At 52.8% G+C, this 21,674-nt stretch overlaps 1 protein-coding gene across 1 annotated transcript in view; it reads right to left on the reverse strand.

The window, feature by feature from the left end:
- PLXNA4 (plexin A4) overlaps positions 1 to 21,674 on the reverse strand; it is a 660,133-nt gene that overhangs the window by 251,407 nt on the left and 387,052 nt on the right. The window contains exon 4 of the mRNA XM_019509620.1: positions 21,048 to 21,148. Coding sequence (XP_019365165.1) covers positions 21,048 to 21,148 — 101 coding nt within the window. The remainder of the gene's footprint in view (positions 1 to 21,047; positions 21,149 to 21,674) is intronic.

Below are 21,674 nucleotides of genomic sequence, written 5' to 3' on the forward strand. Positions count from 1 at the left end.
ACCAAGTCTCTGTAATCCCCACAATGTCCGGGCTGGTGTCATTTGCTGTTATTTGCTCCTGGCTGCCTGTCAAAGATGACAGGAGATGGGGGCAGTAGGACCCAGGGGAAGCCAGTGGCAGGACCCAGAAGCAAGACCTGCCCAGCCTGCCCATCCCCAAAAAAACCCAGAAGCCCCTGCCTAGCACCAATGAGGAAAATGCGAGGAAAACTGGCCAAAACTTGGTAAGTGGCCCTCCACCTGAAATAATTGCCTGCCCCTGCCATAAGGCATTCAACCCACATCTTCCACCTGGACCACACATCCCAGCTGCTGCACAATGTGCTGAGTTTCAGTGAAGCATTTAATTTTTTAAATTTTTTTTTTCAGAAAACTCAAAATGTTCTGCTGACAATTTTGATTAAAGTGATTTATTTTTAACTGCCATTGACATTCTCAGTGGGGTAAAAAATCTTCCCCTATTTTCCAGCAACGATTATTGCTAGATTTCTTTCTATGACAGGGTGATATACGCTTTGTGGATGCGGGGAGGGCAGTGGATGGGATATACCTTGACTTCAGCAAGGCTTTTGATGCTGTCTCCCATGGCACTTTCATCACTAAACTGAGGAAATACAGATTCTGAAGCCAACTAAGTCATCTTGCTCAATAAGCAGTCATCAGTGACTCGATGTCTAGTTGGAAGGAGGCATTTTAGTGGGGTTCCCCAGGGGACTGCCTGCTTAATACTTCCATTAATGAGTTGGAGGATGGGATTGAGTGCAGAGTTAGCAAATGTGGGGATTGCACCAAGTTGGGTGGAGTTGCAGACACGCTGGAAGGTAACATTAGGATCCAGACTGACCTGTATACACTGCAGAAAGGGTCTGAAATCAATCAAAAGAAATACAATAACAACAAATGCAATGTTTTGCACTTGGCACAGAACAATGGCAGGCATAAATAGACAGGGATGGCTGGCTAGTACTGCAGAAAAGGACCCAGGGGTCACAGTGGACCATAGGCTGAATCTGAGCCAACAGCATGCTCTTGTTGCAAAAAAAGGTCTCTAGCATCCCAAACAGTATTAATAGAAGTGTCATGTGCAAATCAAGGAAAGTGATCCTTCTACTTCATTCAGCACTGGGGAGGCCTCACCTGGAGCACCATGTCCAGTTTCAGGATCCTCACTTCAAGAAAGATGTGGACATATTAGAAAGAGTTCAGCAGAGAGAAACAAAAGGGATAAGAGGCCTGGGAAGGATGACTTATGAAGAAAGGCTGAAAAAAAACTGAATAAGAAAGACTGAGGGGGGATTTGCCTTCAAAGACCTGAAAAGTCGTTATATGGAGGATGGAGACAGATGACCACAAGGGACAGGACAAGAAGCAGTGATGTTAAATTACGATATGGGAAATCTAGTTTGGAGAGTAGGAAGCACTTTTTCACCGTGAAGGGGAATGCAGGGCGCAGTAGCACCTCGGAGACTAACTGGTTCAGAGAGTCTACCTGGCTTTAGACTAATATAGTGAACTACTGAAATAGGAGCCCCAGAGAAGCTGTTGGAATTGCCATCCCTGGAAATTTTCAAAAGCAGATTAGACAGACGCTTGGTTGGGATGGCTTAGTCAGGGCAATCATGCCTTGAGCAGGGGGTCGGACTAGATGACCTCCTGAGGTCCCTTCCAGCTGCATCATTGTATGATTTGATGATGATGAAGACGACGGTGATGATGATTCAGAGGGCCTAAGGATCATTTCCACAAAACATCACTGAACCAGACATAGCTTGTGCATGGGATGAGCATCTTGCACAGAGGAGAAAAAGAAAACGATTTCCAGATATCAACCCATGAGAATGGGGATTAGGAAGAACATGGAGAGGAAAGGCTAAGACAGTACCAGTCATTCAAGTGCCCTAAGGAGATCCTGAAGGCCCAACTTGAAGAGCTTCAGGCCCTGGAGCATCTACCAGCATTCAGAGTTTCAAAAAAATCTGTTCTCTTGGAGATCTCTTCCACATGATGACAATACCTTGACCTGTGTGGTCCTGGCTGATCCTATGCTAGAAAGAAGGGACTGCTGATGCCCAGACAGTGCCACCAGTCCATGAGACTGCAATATGAAAAGATCATAATACCAGTGAGCATAACAGATCCCAGGCTCCAAGTGCACCTTTGAGTACTGTGCTGAACTAGGGCAGGGAATGAGTAGTGGGTGCTGAGCGACATCCACAGTGCATGACTATATGCAAGGGTGTTGGTTGTAGCTGTGTTGGTATAAGGACACAGGCAGACAAAGTTCTTTGGGTAAATCTGACATCTTTTATTAGACCAACTCAAAAAGTTGGAAACAGTCTCCTTTGCAAGCTTTCAGGTTTAAATACCCTTCGTCGGGATATGTGCATGACTATATGCAACCCCCTCCTTACTCTCCTTGCCTCAGACAGAGCCAGACAGTCCTGGCTCCATCTCAGCTTGAACTCTATAGACTTCTCTCCCTCCTTTCACTGCAAATCGCTAGTGATTAGTTGCAAAGCAGGCAAGAAGAAAAGGGAACACTGCTATCAGAAAAGAGAGGACAGAGAGAGCAGTGGAAGCAGGTTCACTCTCAAGCTGACATTAAAACATGAGCTGGATCCAAGCACCCATTCCCTAGCCTGTGATGTCCCAAACTCACGGGGGCATTAAATGGTAGCTGGAGGAACCCAAGTAACTCTCTATTAGCTGCTCCTCTCACAGTTAGCTTGTGTGATGCAGCACTGGGGGCCACCTGTGGATGGAGATAGAGGTCAGATCCAGAAAGGTCCACAGGTCCCACATGTTAAATATATCTCAGGTGCTCGCTCTACCTCCGGTTTTTCTCTATGTTCAGATCCTGTGACTAGCAGGCTGGATTTCAGAGCAATCTGTGACGGGGCACTGAAACACCTCCTGTTGGGAGAGGTTGAACGAGGAGATAAAGTCACTACTGGCAATGCCATCCTTAAGCTATTGTCCATCAAGCTTCCAAAGGCACTTGATAAACTTAGCACACCTCCCGCTGATCTGGCTAGGAGGGACGGCCTTTCGGGTCACCAATTACAGATGGAAAACCTGAGGCAAAGCAAAGTGAAATAACTTGCCCAAAGTCATCTAGTGAGTGAGTGGCAGAGTAAAAAGCAGAGGCCAGGAGTCCTTGGGGTAACACAGCTTTATATTAAGCCACCCCCCGCTTACCCACTCCCTGCCATGCCATGGCTGCTACAAGCTTCTTCATCAATGGAAATCAAAAGGAAGAAAAAGAGAGGATGGGAAAGAGAGAGAGAGGGAAAAAAATGACATTGACTTGAACTGAGTTGAGCACACATTTTAATGGGTATTTTTACTCCCTGCTGTTGCTGCTGAAAGGCTTGTGAAAGGATCTTGGCTTCTCCTTCATGCAGTTAGTGAGCTAATCAAACACAATTCAGTCCAGGCGCTGGACAGCACTACAAAGGCTAGGGCTGATGAAAGGGAGTTAGGATTTCCTAGCAGGACCACTGAGCGGCTGACTGGCAGAGAAACCCACGGTGCCACGTAGCCAGGGGGACCTGCCAGCCCACTCCAGTGCCCTTTCAGAGCTGCACAGCCTCCCGGGAGGGTAAGAAGCAGAGAAGCAGCTGTCTCCCTCCCAAACCAACCCTCCTCCAGCTTCCCCCAGCGAAACCCCATCCTAATTGCACATATCACTGTAGCAGCCACAATGCCCCAACTACCATCAGGGCAGGATTGTGCCAGGTGCTGTACAAACGCATACCAAGGTTTGAAAAGCCTGCACTCTAAGGTGACAAGATAGAGAAAGGAGCATAGTTAGTCCCCTTATACTGGTGGGAAAGTCAGATGCTAATGCCTTGAGGGTCTTTGAGGATCTGAGCCTCGGTGACTCAGCCAAGGCCATACAGGGCACCTGTGGCACAGCCACCATACACTGTCCCTATTGCATATAGCAGGTATTTAATGGAGCAGTAAAGTGACTTGAGGAAGGTCATGCAGGGGCATCTGCTGTGCAGCTGGGAGCACCAGACACCATACGGAGAGGGGCTCCCTGCCTCATCAAGTCCAGCCACCATGCCACAGACCTCAGTGCATAAACGTACCAGGCTCCACCCTAATACTGGTTCTGGCTTTCTGCCGCCACGGCTCCACCTGTGAGGCTGTTCCTAACCCTAACGCCTTTTCAGCCCCTGTTTAGGTTGGCTCGACAAGCCAAGTGCTCTGCACGTCCTCTCCGCTCTCCTGGTCATCCTGGTAGCGCTTCTCTGTTCCCGTTCTACTGACCATCCAGAAATGCAAGCAATGCTCACCTGCAAGAGCATCCTTCCTTGTAAGGCCTGGGTAATAGGGAAGTGGCTAGGCCACCAGGGAAGAGCTAGAGACAGGAGCTGGGGACCCCAAGCCACAAGGCAGGCAGGAGCTTGAGACCTAAGTTACCAAATCTGAAAGGGAATTCAGAAGTGCAGGGTGCTGGAGTCCAGGACTGTGTTGCCAAAGCCAAGTGGGGTCATCAAAAGCCAAAGTCCAGAAGCAGGGGTAAGCAGGGTCCGAAGCCAGAAAACCCAAGACCCAGAGAGGATGACCACAGCAGATTTTCAAGCAAAACTGTCAGCAGGCCTGTGGTCTACCACCACGCATGGACTGGCGTGGGGAGGCTGCTCTCCCTCGAAGCTCAGCGAGATGCAGTGGGCAGCTGGTTCAGCTCATGCATGGTCACAGCCAATGCTTGGGCTAACGTTCGCCCCAGTCTGTAAGCAGCAGACAAGACCAGCTGGGGTGTTGGAGCCGCTGGCAGGTTTGATCACCTGGGCAATTCGTTCTGGTTGGGGCCCCTTGACATGTTGTCAAAGATAAGGATCGAATCAGCAGTGTATGTAGCAACAAGGCCAGATCCAGATATCTGCAGAGATGCATGGCCTTCCATGCAGCCACTCTAGTTTTACTCCAGGAGAAATGAGATTAGCATTTCTACGCTGCCTGGGTCCAAACTATCCTGGGACATGAGCTAAGTCCACCCCGACAGTGTAGCTGCGGCAAACTTATAGTCAGCCTGGTGATGTCCGATCTGTCTCCTGATGGATGTTTGGACTGAAAATGTCTCTGACCCCAAAAGAGACAAGTTGCTATTTCAGATATTTAAAGATAGAGTCTAACACTGCTTGGCCTTAATTTTGGGCTTCCCTGGGGTATCGATTGCAATGCTCCTTAGATCATGTTAATAATGTCATAATCATGTCAGGGCAACAGCACACCATCATAAAGCTCCAGCACGCAATATGTTTAATAGCTACTCTTATTATTCATTGATTTTGCCATCCTTCACTCCAAACAGTGGGTTCTTTTAATTCTTGCTATGAAATGCCCTAAACATCCAGGCAGAGGGCAAAGTCAAGCTGTTCTCTTCTACCTTCTGCCTTCATTTCATGAGGGCTGTCTTCTCCCACTTGCTCCGCGCGTGGATCAATAGGATATTAAGTGCAACACTCAGTAACTGAACCGATCAGTTCCTGAGCTGCTAGAGATGTGGCTGAATGATGGGCTGTCAATGGGACATGGAAACTGATTCTGGAGGCCTTCCCTCCTCCTCTTCCTCCTCCTCTCTCCATCCCTGTAGACATGCCATTAATCAAAGCAGGAAGGGTCTCGGGAATTTCAGCGTTGTGCTTTTAGCTCTCAGGGTCAGTAGAAGAGATGAACATAGGAAACCCCTGGTTGTACCGCAGTAGGGCTCCATTAGGATCAGGGCCACAGGGAGACACAGCGCCCACCCCAGAGCTTACAGACTAGGTGCCCACACCTGAAACCATTAAGGGGACTTAAGCAAGTGAGTAGCATTAGCTGAACTCCATGGAGCTATTCCTGAGCTTAAAGTTATGCCCACCTCTGCTACCAGGACCAGGACCTTAGATGACAGCAGTAGTTCACCTGTGTCCCTGGGTGGGTCACACTCAAGCATGTCCCACCCTGAGAGCACCAGGGCTATATTATAGACCAGAGGTGTCAAACACCATGGGTTCCCCACTTTCCCAGCCTGCCGATAGACTAGTGGACCATATATCTCACACCTCTAGTATAGGCCTACCCCTCTCCCAGGGACACATGATGGGAAGGAAGATGCAACTGGGTTTTTTTCACAGGCAGAAACACCGCAGACGATGCTGTAGTTCACCCAAAGGTCGGTGCAGAAACGCTGTGTGGCCTGTTGTGGTGGCCAGGGCCATTAGGGGAATGGAGGTCCCCACTTGATGCAGTTAGCTGTGATGGGGGGAAGCAGACCCCGGGAGAATTTCACAGGGATGATTATGAGGGCTCGGTGGCAGTCTGAATATAGGCTAAGGATTGTGTCAGTTTAGCTTGACCATACCCTGTTCTCAAAGCACGTGATTACTTTTTTCTGCTTTATACTCCCTGGTCTCCCTTGTAATAAACTCTTGTGTTTTTCTGTTACTTTACCAAAGGGCCTGCGGTAAATTGGGACTTCTGGACGAATTAACCTGGGCATGCCCATTCAGCACAGTGGGGGACTAATAAGGTTACACAAACCCAGGGTGCATCTCTGGGAGCACCCTGACACCCCAAGGTTTTGTCACCCGTTTGTTCTCTGGAAGCATCTACAATCTCCCCAGCTTTGTATATGGACATGTATATGTACATTTAGATGTAGATGAATGTATATGTGTGTGTGTGTGTGTGTGTGTGTGTGTGTGTGTGTGTATACACACACACATATATGTGTGTGTGTGTGTGTATATACATATGTGTGTGTATATACATACCCACAGAGCTGGGGAGATTGCAGATGCTTACAGAGAAGAAACCAGTGACAAAACCTTAGTGAGGGGTGGACAAAATGCAGCCCGTGGGACAGATGTGGCCTACCAGGTCATTCTATCCAGCCCGCAGGGCCCCTAAAATTTTAGAAAATTAATATTTATATGCCCCTGGCTGCCTGTCATGCGGCCCTCGATGGCTTGCCAAAACTCAGTAAGCAGCCCTCCACCCAAAATAATTGCCCGCCCCTGCCTTAGGGTGTTGAGGTGCTCGCAGAGATGTACCCTACATCCAGAGATGCACACATAGGTATGTATATGGGTATAATATGTATATGTATATATATTAGAATCATAGAAAAGTAGGCCCAGCAGGGCCCCCTGGAGCTCATCTATTCAGTCCCCTGCTTAAGGCAGGATTCCCATGCAAGCCATCCTAAACACAGTGAAGCTTGTTAGACAGCTACCAGGCCCATTGCCCCAAGACACCAAAAACACTTGAACCTGTCACAGGTGAGGCAGGGAGATGGGGGCTGTCAGTGTCCCACCACTGCAAGAGTTGTTAAAATGCACTCAAGAGATCCAAGGAAGAGAGCCATGCCCTCTGCTACAGAGCCATACCCTGGGCTCTGTCTGAATTAAAAGCCTGGCTCCCTGCTCCTCACACAATAAGCAAGAGTGCAGGCGGCAGGGTCAGGCAGCTGGCACAGACCTACAGTCCAAAAGGACAGAGGAAGAGAAATGGTTGTGACTGCTGGCTCCTGACTTGCAGAAGGCCCCAGGGTGGGCAGCGCTGGTGGGCGCTCTCACCGGCCAGAAACTTTCTAAAAGAGCATTTCAAGAGGAAGCAGTGAGAGGGTCCAACTCCTGCCAACAGGCTTCATGCAGATCTCAGTGAAGAGCGTGGGTCTCATTTAAAGCTCTGCGTCCCCTAGGGTTGAGAGGGCGTGAGGATAGAGCGGAGAGGCTCAGCTTCTTGCAACCTCCAGGCCAAGTACTGGTAGGGAAACGAGGAGGAGAGTCCATTCCCTTCACAGCTGCCTTCAGCCACAGCTATCTGGCAAAACCAGGGCCCCACGCCATGAGTGCACGGACTTGAAGCAACAGGGAGAGTGAAGAAGACCCCAGAGCGACCTCCCAAATGAGGCCTTCTTCCCCACCTGACAGCAGCAGGCAGACTCCGTGGGAGACCTGAGCAGAGCAGAGAAGCCTCTGACCTCAAAATCCAGAAATGGGGGTAGAGGCGGCTCCTTAAAACCCTGCCAGCTGGTGTTAAGCTGCATCAAGCATCCTAGTCCCAAGGAGCAGGGACACTCCCAGGCATGTGTGAGCTAGATTGCAATGCTTTTCTGAATGTATCTCAATTAAAATGTAGATCTCCTCTCCCGCCCCAGGCCAAAGTGGCAGGACGCCTTTGGAAGGAGGCACCAAGTGGGGAAGAGATGCTGTAAATCTGCACCACATACAGGAGGCTGCTGTATTCCCCTCTGTCCTTCCTGCTTTAACCCTTAGCATGCCACCACTTCTCTGCCACCCAGAGGTAATCAGGGTAGCTTAGGCAAATACCATCCAACCGCTGAGCTAAACAGAGGATCAAGATCCCATGGTTGCTGCTGCCCTGCATGCTCTAGATCACACCAGAAACCCACTTGAGGCTGCCAGGCAGAAGTTAGCCAGACCCGTTATGGCCAACAGGGCCCTGCTGGACATGGCATCATCCACGCTACCCCACCGTTGTCTGTCTAAGGTATCCACATTCATTCCCATGGTAGTTTCCATGGGTTTATCCTTGCAATCATCCTGAAGTGCTCAGTGGGAAACTGAGGCATGGGGGGATGGAGCAGCTTTCCCCACTTCACACTGGAAGTCTGTGGTGGAGCAGAGGCTTGAGCCCAAGTCCCCAGGTCTTAAGCAGACACCTTAACCATTGGATGTCACGTCCTCTCCATTCCCAATGCTCCAGACAATGGGGCACTCATCGATCCTCAATGGATCATCCTCCAAACCAGAGGCAGGCAATTATTTTGGGCAAAGGGACACTTACTGAGTTTTGGCAAACTGTTGAGGGCCACATTTCCCTTTCCGGCGCAGGGAAGCAGGAACAGCCTCATGGTCCCAGGCCAGAAGCCTCTGCTAGGCAGGGGTTTCTGGTTGGGAGGCAAGGGCTGGGCAGACCTTGCTGCTGGGTCCTGCCACTAGCTTCCTCTGGGTCCTACTGCCCCTGTCTCCTGTCATTTTTGACAGGCAGCTAGGAGCAAATAAATATTAATTTTCTAATGTTTTAGGGGTCCTGTGAGCCAGACAGAATGGCCTGGCAGGCCCGATCCGTATTTTGCCCACCCCTGCTCCAAAACCCTTGGAGCCAGGATAGGACGGACTGGCTCCTTTGACTTCTCCTCTGTTACCCCAGACTTCAGCACTTCAGACACTTCTCTAAATTCCCTCCCATCTTTGCAACACAACAGCCACCAGGATAATACATCTGCATAGCTTCCTAATCAGCAATTTGAGTTGGAAAGACCAGGGTCTCTGCTTGTTAGGGGCTTGTATGACTCTGATACGGGGAGGTGGAAATCTAACTGAATATGATTGTTTTCTGCGCATGCACCTTTTACAGAGGTAGACAGATCTATCGCTGTTGGATCAGGGTTTCACGGCAACTCCCCCCACTGACACCACCAAAAGAAGTTGATCAGACACCAGCCCTGGGAATCAGGAGACTTTAGTGGGCAACCAAAGTTACTTTGGTTTCCTTTGCCTCAGCATCTGCATCTTGAAAGGTTTGATAGCGACACTGCCTCACCTTTGTGATGCAACTTCAGTTCAAGAGGGCGTGATTTTGTTATTGGGGCTCCCTGCACTCATGAAGGGAGCCGCGCAATACCCGCTGTGAATATATCCTGCCACAGTATTATAAGCAAACAGAGTAAGGAACAGGGGAAGGTGAGGACTTCCTTATCTCCCTGCAGGGCCTAGGGTTCAGACTTCTGTCTGGCTGCCCTAATTCATGGCAGGGGGGCTGAGGGAATTAAAGTGACTGCTTCTGCTCTGGGAGACATTTCCTGCTCTCTCTCCATGTGATGCTACTTGAAAGCAGCCGAGGGACAGGCCTGAAGAGGGAGGGGATGGGGGAAGGGATGTTTTGGGAAGGAGGAAAGCATGCATTTCTCAAACCCCAGAAGGAAATAAAGGGCTCTGTGTGCTGGGGGAGGGAAGGGGAGAGGGCAGAGAGCTGATCCCTGGCAGAGGAGAAGGGGCTGGAAGAAATCAGAGAGCACAGGAGGAGCTGAAAGAAAATCAGACAAACATAGCACCCCAAGGGCCCTGATAACAGCAGCTCCACAGTGGGACCAATGGGTGCCCTATTCAACCCCTCCCAGGCCTCTGTTCAGCACCCCCTCCAGTCCAGGACAATGCACCCAAAATGGGGACCCCTCTGCTTTGCACAGTGTCGCCAGATGCCGAGATGCTGGCTAACAACAGCTCCTTGGCTCATGAAGCGTGACACAAATGAGGAAAGGAAAGCATCCGTGTGTTTGTGCCAAGGTGTGAATGCCTGTGAGTGTGACCAGGACAGCTAGGGACACATCTGAGTGTGGGAGTGAGCACAGCGCTCATGCTAAAAGGATTTTCTTGGCGTGCCCATATGCGTGACAGAGAACTGAATGGGGCGGAGGGGTGATACTGGGCATCCCGAAAGGGTCCTAGCCAATATTTCAGGGAGAACAAACTCCTACTTCTCTCTCTTCTGAGACCTGTCACAAGTTTGACAGAGTCAAGGAGGATGAAATGTCAGCCAGAAAACAGTCGGAGGCAGACGCGACCCGCCCTGGGGAGAACTCACTCTGTGTGCCATTTTCTCTCATTGGCAAATTATTGGCCAAGAAACGTCTGACAGTGAGACAGAAAGCAATTCCCTGCATGCAGCCTGGCGACGGAGCCCGAATTCCCCAAATCATCCATCCATCATAGCACTCGCTCCAGAGGCTGGCACAGCCTCGCAAGAAAACCTACAGGGCGTGAGCTGTCCTGACGCACGGCGAGTCAGACACACATGGAAACGTGCTCACTGTGCAGCCAGGGGCAAATCCTGTCCAGAGCAGAGACCGGGCTAAGCCGCCTTGCTCAGTATTTGGGTTCCTCTCAGAGTTTGGGGAATAGATTGTGTCCTGGGGAGGGCTCAGTTCAGCTTCATGAAATAGTCCCCAATGAGGGCATCCGAGCCAGGGTCTAGACACCGCCCTCTGCATTGAGCTTGCTTTTCCCTGCGTGAGCTTACCCGCACAGCCCTGTAACCTCTGTCCCCAAAGTTTCATCCCTCTTAATTTATCCACACCCTGCCCCCGGCTCTTTGAACCCACATCCCCCAGCTTTGCAGCAGCCCTTGCATGTCAGACAGAGACTCCAATCTGAACCATAGCATCTGCCACTACCCCAGTCCTGGGCATCTACCAGCTCTATGACCCACCGCTCTGCTGAGGTAAAGCCATCCGAAGCAGGCTATTGCTTTTCTGCCTCATGCTCCTGGCCAGACGCACAGTCCTGCCAATGCTGCCTGGTAGCGATGGCCCCTTTCCGAGCACAGCCTGCAAATTGCCCGCTCTGTCATCAAGACAAATGCGAAGTAGGACACCCAACTCACCAGGTCTTCACTGGCAAAAGGCTTGTGCAGAAACCTGCTGCACAAACTAATTAGTTTCCCACTCCTCCCTACTGCCCTCTAGCAAGAAGAACTAATCAAGGAAAAAGCCTGTTATCAAAATACATTTACCACACGCCAGCATGCTCCGGTCTGCGGTGCCTAGCACAATCCCCGCATTGCCTTGGGCAGGCGCAGCCGCTCTGATAAGAAATCTGTGAAGGGCACGGTGCTGTCCTGCACCACCATTTATTAAGAAGTGAACACCGCACTCCTGAGCAGGGCCTGGTTGGCATCCTGGGAGCCTGAGGTCGGGCAGTGCCACCTGGCTCCATGCTGAGTTGGCCAGCTCTAACCTGGAGAGGGCTCCAGCCCGGGAAGTCTCCAGTCTTAGGGCTCTGTCAATGGTACAACTGCAGAAACCACTGGGGTGGAAATGGAAACAGAGCTGAGCGGTTCAGTGTTGATGTCCATATGCAACAAATAGATGGGCCATGGCTGCACTCAGCACTTTATGGATGTCAGGGGATATGACCCTTGTCCCAAAGGCCTTGCTCTGGCCTCCATTCATGAAGGCTACTGGTCAGCCTCCAAGATGCTGCATGTTTGCACCCTTCTGAACTGTGCCAGATGAGATGAAATGCCTGGCTGCAGAGGGGTGGGCACACAGGACAGCCTGGGATTAAGGATGACATAGGCTGAGCATGTGATGCTTCTTGCTTAACATCCCAGCACTGGTCTCCTGAGCTCCATTACTCCCTTGACAACCCTCCCCCATGCATGTACAACAACAAAAAAAGGCGCCATAGCCAGTTGCAGTACCTACCTGAGAAAAAGAGAGGGTCTCTCTGTGTTGATGCCAATTGCCAAAAGACGACTCGGCTCTATGTACAGCTCCGTTCAAGCTCCTGGTCGGGTCTGCTGCTTACAGATGGGGGTCAAGTACAGCACGGGCATCAACCATGGCTATGCATGAGCTGAACGAGGCACTGTGCGGGGCCAGGTCTGACACAGCGGGCAGCTCTGATGCTGTCAGGCTGCACACCTCAGAGCTGCAACCCCTACTCTGGTGCTTTCTGGCTGCTCTTCCAGCTTTTTCATCACATGATCAGCAATCCTAGTCCCAGCCTGCAAGGCTTGGGTTGTAGAAAAAGGATGCTGAAGGCCCTTAAACTGCCACATCTTTCAGCAGGTTGGCTCATTTGATCTGGACCAGATGAAAAGCTAGGTTTGAATAGGAGTCCTCCATCGGGTCAGCAGGAATTGGGCACCAATCTAACAAACCATGTGCTGTATCACAACTCTTCCGGGAAGCTCGCCGGGCTCTGTCCAGACAGACTGGGGCTGTCCCCTTCAGGGGTGGCTGATGGAGGGGTAGGAGACCAGAGAAAGACCTACCTATGTCAGACACTGCTTCGTTGTCTTGGCTCTGCCCCTCACACAGCTCACCCCAGCATGAAGCAGGTGCAAATCATTACCAGTCTGATACACTACCCAGTTTTCAGCCACTGGGATGAACTGGGGGCCCTGGCTTCCTGCTGTACCTCCCAGGATCAGGCTCAAGTTGGTTGCAAGAAGTGTTGTGCTAAAGGAGGCCCATTTTTACACCAGGCATGCTGCAAGGTAAGCTGTGCACCCTCCCTGGGTGTCACTCTGACCCCCTTCACCTGCCTGGTCTGCTGCTCTGCTTTCTGCTCCCCGTGTGTTGCTGTGCTGCCTGCTCCCTCCCCAGTCTGCTACAGAGACTGCAATGGGCTACACTATTACAGCCTTTGGGCAGTGCCCTGATTTGCCATGAGAATAGCCTAGGGCCTGAGGTGCTGGTCCTCCCTCTCAGCCCATCAAGTGCTGCTTTGACCTCTCCACACAGACGTTACCCCCAACTGCTCCTGCCCCTTCCCTGACCTCCATCCTGAGCAGCGCGGGAGATTGCTTTTCTCCATCACAGAGCAATTAAAGAAGTTAGGAGAGAGGGAGAGATAACCTCAGCCCAAAGGAGAGCAGCATCCTTTCAGCAGATGAAAAGTCAAGTGAGAGAAAGACCTTTAAAAGAGCTCATGCCTGATCTTATCGCTGCCTCTGTAGAGGGCTTGGGTTACCTGAGCTCCTCGTTAGCCATTCCCAAGACTTTAACCAAGAAAGTTAAAGTCAGGGTCGATCGATAGGCCTGGGACTGCTGAGTGGCATCGTGTTACTGCAAAGAGGAGACATGGCCTATTTTTTCCCACCCCCTTTGTCTGGGCATTAGTCTGTAGAAGGAGGAAAGCTAAGACTCCTTCCTCCTCCCACACCAAAACCTCCGTGCAAGGCTAGTGGTGTAAGTGGCATTTTCCTTTCCATCAGGACAGCTGCCCAGAGACACGTCCTGGGATCACAGGACAGGAGAAGGGGCTGATGCCAGGACACCAAGGGTAAATGTCTCCAGTGAAAGACTGGACCTGACACCCGCCTTGCCCAGGACTCCCCTGTGCATCCTTTGCTGGAACAGCAAAGCCTTGTCATGCACTCCTTGGGTGATGCCACATACCACGGATGCCACACACACAGTAGTCTCCCAACTAATCACTGGTCAGGCCTGGCTAGCTGAGCCTGGGAGAGGCTGTCTGCAGCCTGGTCCTCCCTAGAGCCCGGCATGGGGTCCTAGGCAGGGGACTGAGGCTTTGCCAACCAAAACACCCTTCGGCGCAACTTGACTTTTTGCCAGGAAATCTTAGTTAATCTCCCCGCAGATGGCTGAAAACAAGACAGGGCAGCATCTCAGAGAACCACGTTGAAGCAACCAGGATGGGATATTTCAGCTGACCCAGCTGAGATTAGCGGGTGGCAAAAATTCAAGAAACACCTCTCGGCTTTCGTGCTGGACAGGAAATTAGTCTCCTGGCTGGCTCCGTCCAAGGGCCAATGAGCTGAGACAGAGCAAGGTCACGCCCGATGGCAGAGGAAGGGTAAATCCGCAGCCATCTCCCCCTTAACCCATTCATGGCCTGCAGGCTGTGCCCCCTCCGGGGCTATAATCAGCAGACCCTGCGGGGACTGTTCAGCCTCCAAGAGGGACCATATGTGGCAGTGGCACAAGGCGGTATGGCCTCCGGTAAGTAGCTAGGGAGATAATAATGTGCTGGAGACAGCCACACAGCCCTGCCTGCATCCAGCAGTGAAGGACCAGTCCTTGCAAGCAAGTCGTGTCCCTTCTGGGCTGCCAGGGATGTCTCTGCTGCTCAGAGCACGCCACTCCCTCCGCATGGGGCAAGTGTGCCCACTCAAGGACAGGGGCACGTGGAGGGGCTCAGCGTCAGCCTTGCTGGAACATGAATCAATCTGTACCCACCCATGAATCAACCTATGCCCACACAAAGCACTGGCCAGAGTGGGCCTGGCCAGGAAACCTGCCTGATGCGTGACCTCCTCACACGAGCAGAACGAGGCACGTGGGCCAGATGTTCATTCCTACCCAAAGATGGGAGGGGCAGATGGTGGTACAAGGGGCAGGATAATCCCGTACCAGGTTGATAAGGCGGGAACAGGAACACCCAGGTCAGGATGTGAAACAAGCCCATGGTACAAGGCAGTTTGAGATATTCAAGATACAGATGGAGTGCAATAGGTAATTTGTTTTAATTGTTGTATAACAGGAGAATTGGAAATCAGGGGAACTCTGTAGTGGCCTAAAGGAGCCTCTGTGGCCTTGTGCTGACTACCTTGTCATAGGTACAAAGGCCTTAACTCCAGGTCTGAAGTACCTGTTAGGCCAAAATGTGTCAGGGCTGTGCTTGTAGACAATCAATCTGGCTGAACCTTTGCCACCGAACCGAACCTGCAGTCATTCTTGAAGATAAGATTGGTGTGGCAATCTCCTGGCTGCAACTTTTGCCAGCACCACAGTTTCTGAGACTTTGGTACTAACAACGCATCAACACGACCGATGCAACAATGCAGCCTACGAGGACAATAGCAACAACCACACTGATAACACCCGATGGCACTCAACACAGGCCACTGCTCAAACGTGTGTATTTGCAGGAGACAAATGCACGGGAGAAGAGAGTATGATTTCACGCTCTCTCCACATTGCAAGTGGCAGTGCTGAGACTGGTGAGTGTGACAGGGAGCCCTGTCCGGTGGCTGGGACTATGGCAGGACCGAGGCGGAGGTAGATAGCATAGCCTCATTCAGCAGTGCATGGTCTGCCGTGGCCCCACCCTGGGGGAAACACAGCCCCTCCTGACCCACTGCTGTGTGTGTGCACGAGACAGAGAGGTGAAGTACCATGTGTATTGATGAGGACATATGTGTCCTTGCGTGTGCACAGGAGTGACTTCTGTGCATGTCTGTGATTGCATGCGTGTGGTCTCATGCATGCAGGGAGGGAACTGTATGAGCCTGTGCACTGGGTGCACGCACACATCTCATGGCTACCTTTGCTTCAGGGTGTCATTTGGGGGTGGTTTGGCTCTCGGTGTGTGCAGAGGTGCTATATGGGCAGGTACAGGGACACAAGCCTGCACAGCTGCTCCCCCTGCACCCAGCTGGGATGGGGACAGGGCTCCCCGCTCCCTAATACACAGCCTTTGCCCAAACTGAATACCTGTTTGCTGCTCACCTGAAGAAACAGTTAGAAAAAAATAGGCCTTTTGCCACCTCACTCCTCTCCTCCCCTTTTTTCAGCCTCTCTGTGGCTTCATTTGAGGCCCTGGAGGAAGCCCAGTGGCAGAGGAGGCAAGGTGCAGAGGGGGCAAGGCAGCCATCTGGGGCAAGTGGACTGGAAGTCACTCCTGGCCAGGGCCCTGGTGGCATTGGTATGGGGACAGATCTAACAGGAGCAAGTGGAGAAGCAGAGCAAAGCCTGCCTTCCTCCTCTCCCTCCTCGCCACCAGGCTCCAGCTAGGCTCGGCAACATTGCCGTGACCTTGTCCCCAGCCAAATCGCGCCTGCTACCCGCTGGCTCAGACTCTCGGTCTCTATGTGCCAGCTCTTCCCTGTTCTGCCCGGTTCCTCTCCTCTTCCACCTCAGCCCTTGCTCTCCCCTGGAGACCGGAGCAGCAGCCAAGCACCACATTTTCAATTTACACCAGCTAAATGATTCATCACCGCCTAAAGAGGCCTGAACGCAGCCCAGGAGGGAAGCTGAGCTCCAGCCAGGAGGAGGAAGAGATGAGGGCTGCAGATACAGCAGGGAGCAGCTCCGGTGACCAGAATTTCCTTGGTCGCTCTCCTGGCCATGGAAAAGCCAATCAATGCCCTCTTCTTTCTTTCTTTCTCTTTTGCATCTGTCGCTTTGCCTCTCCTGCGCCACAGAGTCAGATTTCCCCCTGTAAGGATAGGATGGGCGAGGCCTGGAAATCAATCCCTGGCCCTGGCTCCTTGCCCCTGCACAGGGAACCTGGTACAGCCAAGCAAAGCTGGGTTGCAAGCCGTCACCAGACCCCAGGGGACACTTAGGAATATCGTGCCTGAGACCTGCAGTGAGACCATTGGATGCTGATGCTCATATACAGCAGGGCACTCAAGGAAGAGGATCTGTGTGCTTGACTGGCCAGCCTCTGCCTCCGGTGACCCTTGGACAGGGCTGGGAGGTTACAGGGCCTGCTTTGCCACCAGGGGAGGTGCAGGATCTGACCATGGACTTTCAGCTCATTTCCCTTCCCTGTGCCTCAGTATTCCTATCTGTGAAATGGGGACCTCAGTTTCCTCCAAGAGCACGGGTGTTCAGCTGGTTTCATAATGATTGAATTGTGAGAGGGAAGGATGACATGTATGTGCTAGTGATGGGCAGGTGTTGCGACAGGTTTCCCTGGAGGTCTTGGGTGGGAGGATGGTGATAACACATCGAGCTGAGGCCAGAGTGACTGCAGTGGTCCAAGGTTTAGAACCAATAAGGGTGAATGATGCTGCCCTGAGGTACATGAACATCATTCCCGACCCTGTAGAGGAGCGATGTCCAGGACTTTCTAGCTTGGTTTACATACTAGCCATATGCACCTGCGCCCATTGCTGAGTCTATGGTTCCTCTCACCCCAGTGGAGTAACTCCTCCTGGCAAGAGGGCAGACGCGGGGTACACAGGAGGCAGCCCAGACCCAGCCCAGCCAGGGGAAGCACGACAAAGACGAGGGGCTTGAAGGGGGGGGGAGAATGTTTTCCTTTCTGAGCTTCCCCAAGCACTTCAAGACCCAAAGCAAATTAACCCGCTGACCCTGCTGTACAGTGCATAAATAACAGATCTCCCTATTTTACAGATGAGGAGCCAGGGGTTATATGACGCGGCCCAGGGCATGCACAGAGTTAATGGCGGTGTGGGGAACAGGACCCAGAAGCCCTGGTGTCTCATTGCTGTGGGGAGGAGGAGAGTACCTGGGGAAAAGCTTGCACACCGGGCGCCTCCTCTCTCCAAGCTGGCTGGCCTCCTCCCTGGCCAGCACTTTGCTCAGCTCCCTCCCCGCACGCTGCAGTGCAATCTTGCGCGGCCCCTGCCCCTGCCCCTCCCTCGGGGGATTTATCACCAGGTGCACTGATTGCTTGCTCCTGCTGCTGACCCTGGGAGGCTGCGGCAGCGGCGCAAGATGAAATATCTGCTGCGGCTCTGGTTCAATCACAGGGGGATGTCACGGGCTGGTCTATGCACCTGGAATCCAGATCATCCCACCGACCAAGTGGTCATCACGTCTTCTTCTTCAGTCCCTGGGATTAAATGCTTCCCCCGGAAGGAGAAATGAGTTCTCAGTCCCATGCTCACAGCAAACCTGGGTCTGTGTCCTGGGAACTCCTGCTGCTTCCTCACCCGGGAGACCTAGAGGTGTGGGGCTTTCAGCTCTGGCATCCCTTTGCGTCGCTCCCTTGCTGTACCTTCCTCTTAGACCCTTTTCACTTCCAACGATCAGCAGAAAGACATCTGAGATGCCTTTCAGTGCTGAACTGTGCTGTGCCCCTTGCCCGTCTGTCCAGAGGCTGCAGTGCTTGGCTCTTGCTTGTTAGATCAGGTATTCGTGATGTCCACTCATTGCTGTTTGTGGCGTTTGTGCAGCACCCTGGACAAAGCCATGCTAGGGCAGGGAGCTTCTCACAGCCTCCTCCTCATCACCAAACCAATGCATGGCACTGTGTGGGTCAGAGCGGGGAGCCTGGCCCCCAGCAGTCAGGTACTTCTCCGTGCACGATAATAGCCTGCTCCTGCTCCCTGCAAAAGGAAGCAGCCCTGACCTAGGGCTGTAGGGATTCATGCATTAGACCCTGAGGCAATGGGGTCAGCCCTTGGGAGAGAGGGTTGTCGAAGGTGAGGGCGACTGAGTCACACTAACATGCCCTGAATAGCCCTGAAGGGGCCCCTGAAAGCTGGGGTACCAAGGAGGATCTGTTATATTTCGTGCCTTCAGAATAAGCTGCGTGTAATTGGCACCCGCATGGGGCCAGATCCCAAAGGTGGAGGTTTTGCAGAGCTCTGGCAGTCCAAGCATCATCTCTTTAGCAAATAAAGGGTTTAAGGCTACCAGCAGCCTTCTGGGTTTCCCCTGTCCTCACCCCCCGTAACACACATTGGCCTGGAGCGCTGCAAATGAACTGCAGCCAATCTATGGCACCCACCACAGGGACCGTGGCATGAGCATGCGTTGTGATGCAGGAACCTCCTTGCTAAGCGAGCTCGTGTAATGGCCAGCAGGTCCGTGGGAAGGTATTGGCATTCATTAGTGACTGGGACAGGCCAGCTTGGAGCTGGGAACTCAGATCATATCAGCCCCGTGAGCTGGCCTGGGCCTGCATTCAGTAGTGCCATGTTATGCGAAGCACTATGCGATCAGTGAATGATGCTACTTAAACAAATCAATGAGGATAATCCACAGGGGTGCTTGATACAGAAAAGGTTGGGTCCCTAGATGCCAGCCAAGCTGGCCTCTTACTGCCATTGCAACCCTCCTGGCCTGCAACACATGCTGCTCCTCCTTCCTGGAGGAGCACCCAGACACCACAGTACAGGGCACAGCATCAGAAGATGGAGAGGGAGAATATACTGAAGCTGTGTTACATAGTGGTTGTGGTCTCACCTTTTCCAGGCCACTGGGGACTAGCAGGCGCTTGGATGCCATCTGCTTGGCAGCCCCGGGTTAGCGTTTACACACTCAGGAATCAGGCTCGGCTTGCCAAGAGCCTGTTGAGTGAGCCCAGGGCTCGAGAGACAGCAGCATCCGAGACACAGGTAAACTCAATTGACACTGTGCTTGTGATCTCAAATCAAGCCAAACCTTGGTACCTTTGGAAGGACGCAGGGGGTTCACATGGGCTCAGGGTGGCACCTGAGCCTGATCCCATGAAAAGGGTTTGCATGAAGGTCAAACCCTCTGTGCAACGGGCTTCCTGCTCATTCCTGTCTACTCCCCGGTGACTCCTGATGACCACCATAAGAAATGACACTGGTGGGCTCTATCAGGGACTGGCACAGCTTAAATGGCCTTGTGAGGAACAAGGAGTGAAACCATTGGCCTTTACAACCGAAGACCACCTCTAAATAATGGGCATCCTGTACTGCTAACCAGCACCCAAGTCTCAGACCACGAGTGAGGACATTACTGGCAGCAAAGCACTCTGCTGAGCTATATACCAGAAGGGGCTGATGTGTTTCTAGACCACAGCTGCTCTACAGAGGGGATTTTGCACATGAAAGGACTCTGGCACTCACAGCTTAATAGCAATCAAGCCTTCCCCCACCCTGGAGCTCACCCAGACCCCTGGCTCCAGAAGAGGGTTATCTCAGCTAGAGGTGGCCAGGGTTAAGGTGCTCAAGGGAAGACTCATGTTCAAGCAATGAAAAGGCTCCAGAGGGTCCAGGCCACCTGCGTTGAGGTCCTCTGCACTCACTGTCAAAGGAAGTGTGGCTCAGCCGGGGCTGCCTCCTCCATGAGCAAACCCCCCCTTGAGCGGTGACACCGGGACCCATGCAGGAGGGAAGTGATCTGCATGAGGGAAGTGGCCCCCCGGTTCCAGCTCGAAGCAACCGGCACTGAAACAGCCATGTCGATGGTAAACCTGTTATCACTAGGTTCCAGGGTTAACACCGCTCTGAGCGGAAACAAGGCAGGTCCTCCTCACAAGAGCCAGAAGCCCAACCCAGCCAAATGTGCCCATCACACCCTCACTCACGTGCAGGGGGGCCGGACCCAATGATCTGTAAGGTCCCTTCCAGCCCCTAATAACTATGAAACTCTGAAACTCTGCCACAGAAATCAACCTGTGTGGGTCAGAGGGGGACGCCTGGCCTGCGCAGCTGTCAGGTGCGCTCAAGTGATAGCTCTCCACTGGGTCCAGCTTCCTGCCCTCCTGGCAAAGGGGGCGCGTTTGCCACCCTAAAGAAACCCAAATGAAGGGGCACTGTTGCAAAGCAAATGGAGCCAGCCCCTCGGCAGCTGGCTCAGGCTCCGGAGGAGCTGCGTTCCCAAGCAGGCCTGCATCTCTGCTGCTTTTCCTCCCCGGTCATAACTCAAGGGTAGATGCACGCTTCAATGCAGGGAGCGTGCGCGGCGGGTCCCGGGGGCTGTGGCCGAGCTGCTCTGCCTGTGGCCGAGTGAGAGGCCTGAGGCAGCCCCATCCATTTACAGCTCTGCGGAGGGTGAGAAAAGCGCGTGGGGGGCGGAGGGGGCCGTGCCGGGCTGTACTCACGTGTTGTGGAGCACGCACCATCCACAGTGCGGGTCCCCCGAGCCCAGGCACTCACTGCAGGTCTTGTACTGGCCGCAGGACTCCACGGGCACCCGGGTCAGCTGTGGGAGGAAGGGGGAGAAGGCGTCAGTCTTTCTGGCGGCTCAGTGGTCCCCTTCCGCGCCGCGGGGCCACGAACCCATTCGCAAGCCTCGCAGCAGCCCTCTCCATTGGCAGGCTGGCATCCTGCCGGGGAATCTCAGCAGGCTTCCCCAGGCAAGGCGTGGAGGCAGCGCTGCTGGAAAAAACAGCTGCTTGCAGCTCTACTGACCCACATTGCAGCCTGCCGTGACCCTGGGGAAGCAGGGAGGGCTCAGTCTCTCTCAGTCCCAATCGCTCTAACAGGGGGACACAGACAGGCCAGCAGCTCCTGTTGCCCGCACACCCTGCCCAACTGCTTCCTGCACCGGGCCCTGTCAGGGCAGCACTGCATGCAGGCTCTTTGCACTGCAAAACCTGGGTAAAACCCCCCACATGTCACTGACAACCTGGATGGCAAAACTGAGCTCTAAGGGGAGCGATGTACCCACCAGTCTTATGTCCTGGTTGCACTTTCAGGAACCATTTCCAGCATCCCCCCTCCCTGCA

Source organism: Gavialis gangeticus, unplaced genomic scaffold (genome assembly GCF_001723915.1).
Source record: "Gavialis gangeticus isolate Ggan-Ray unplaced genomic scaffold, GavGan_comp1, whole genome shotgun sequence".
In the NCBI taxonomy this organism is placed as follows: domain Eukaryota; kingdom Metazoa; phylum Chordata; order Crocodylia; family Gavialidae; genus Gavialis; species Gavialis gangeticus.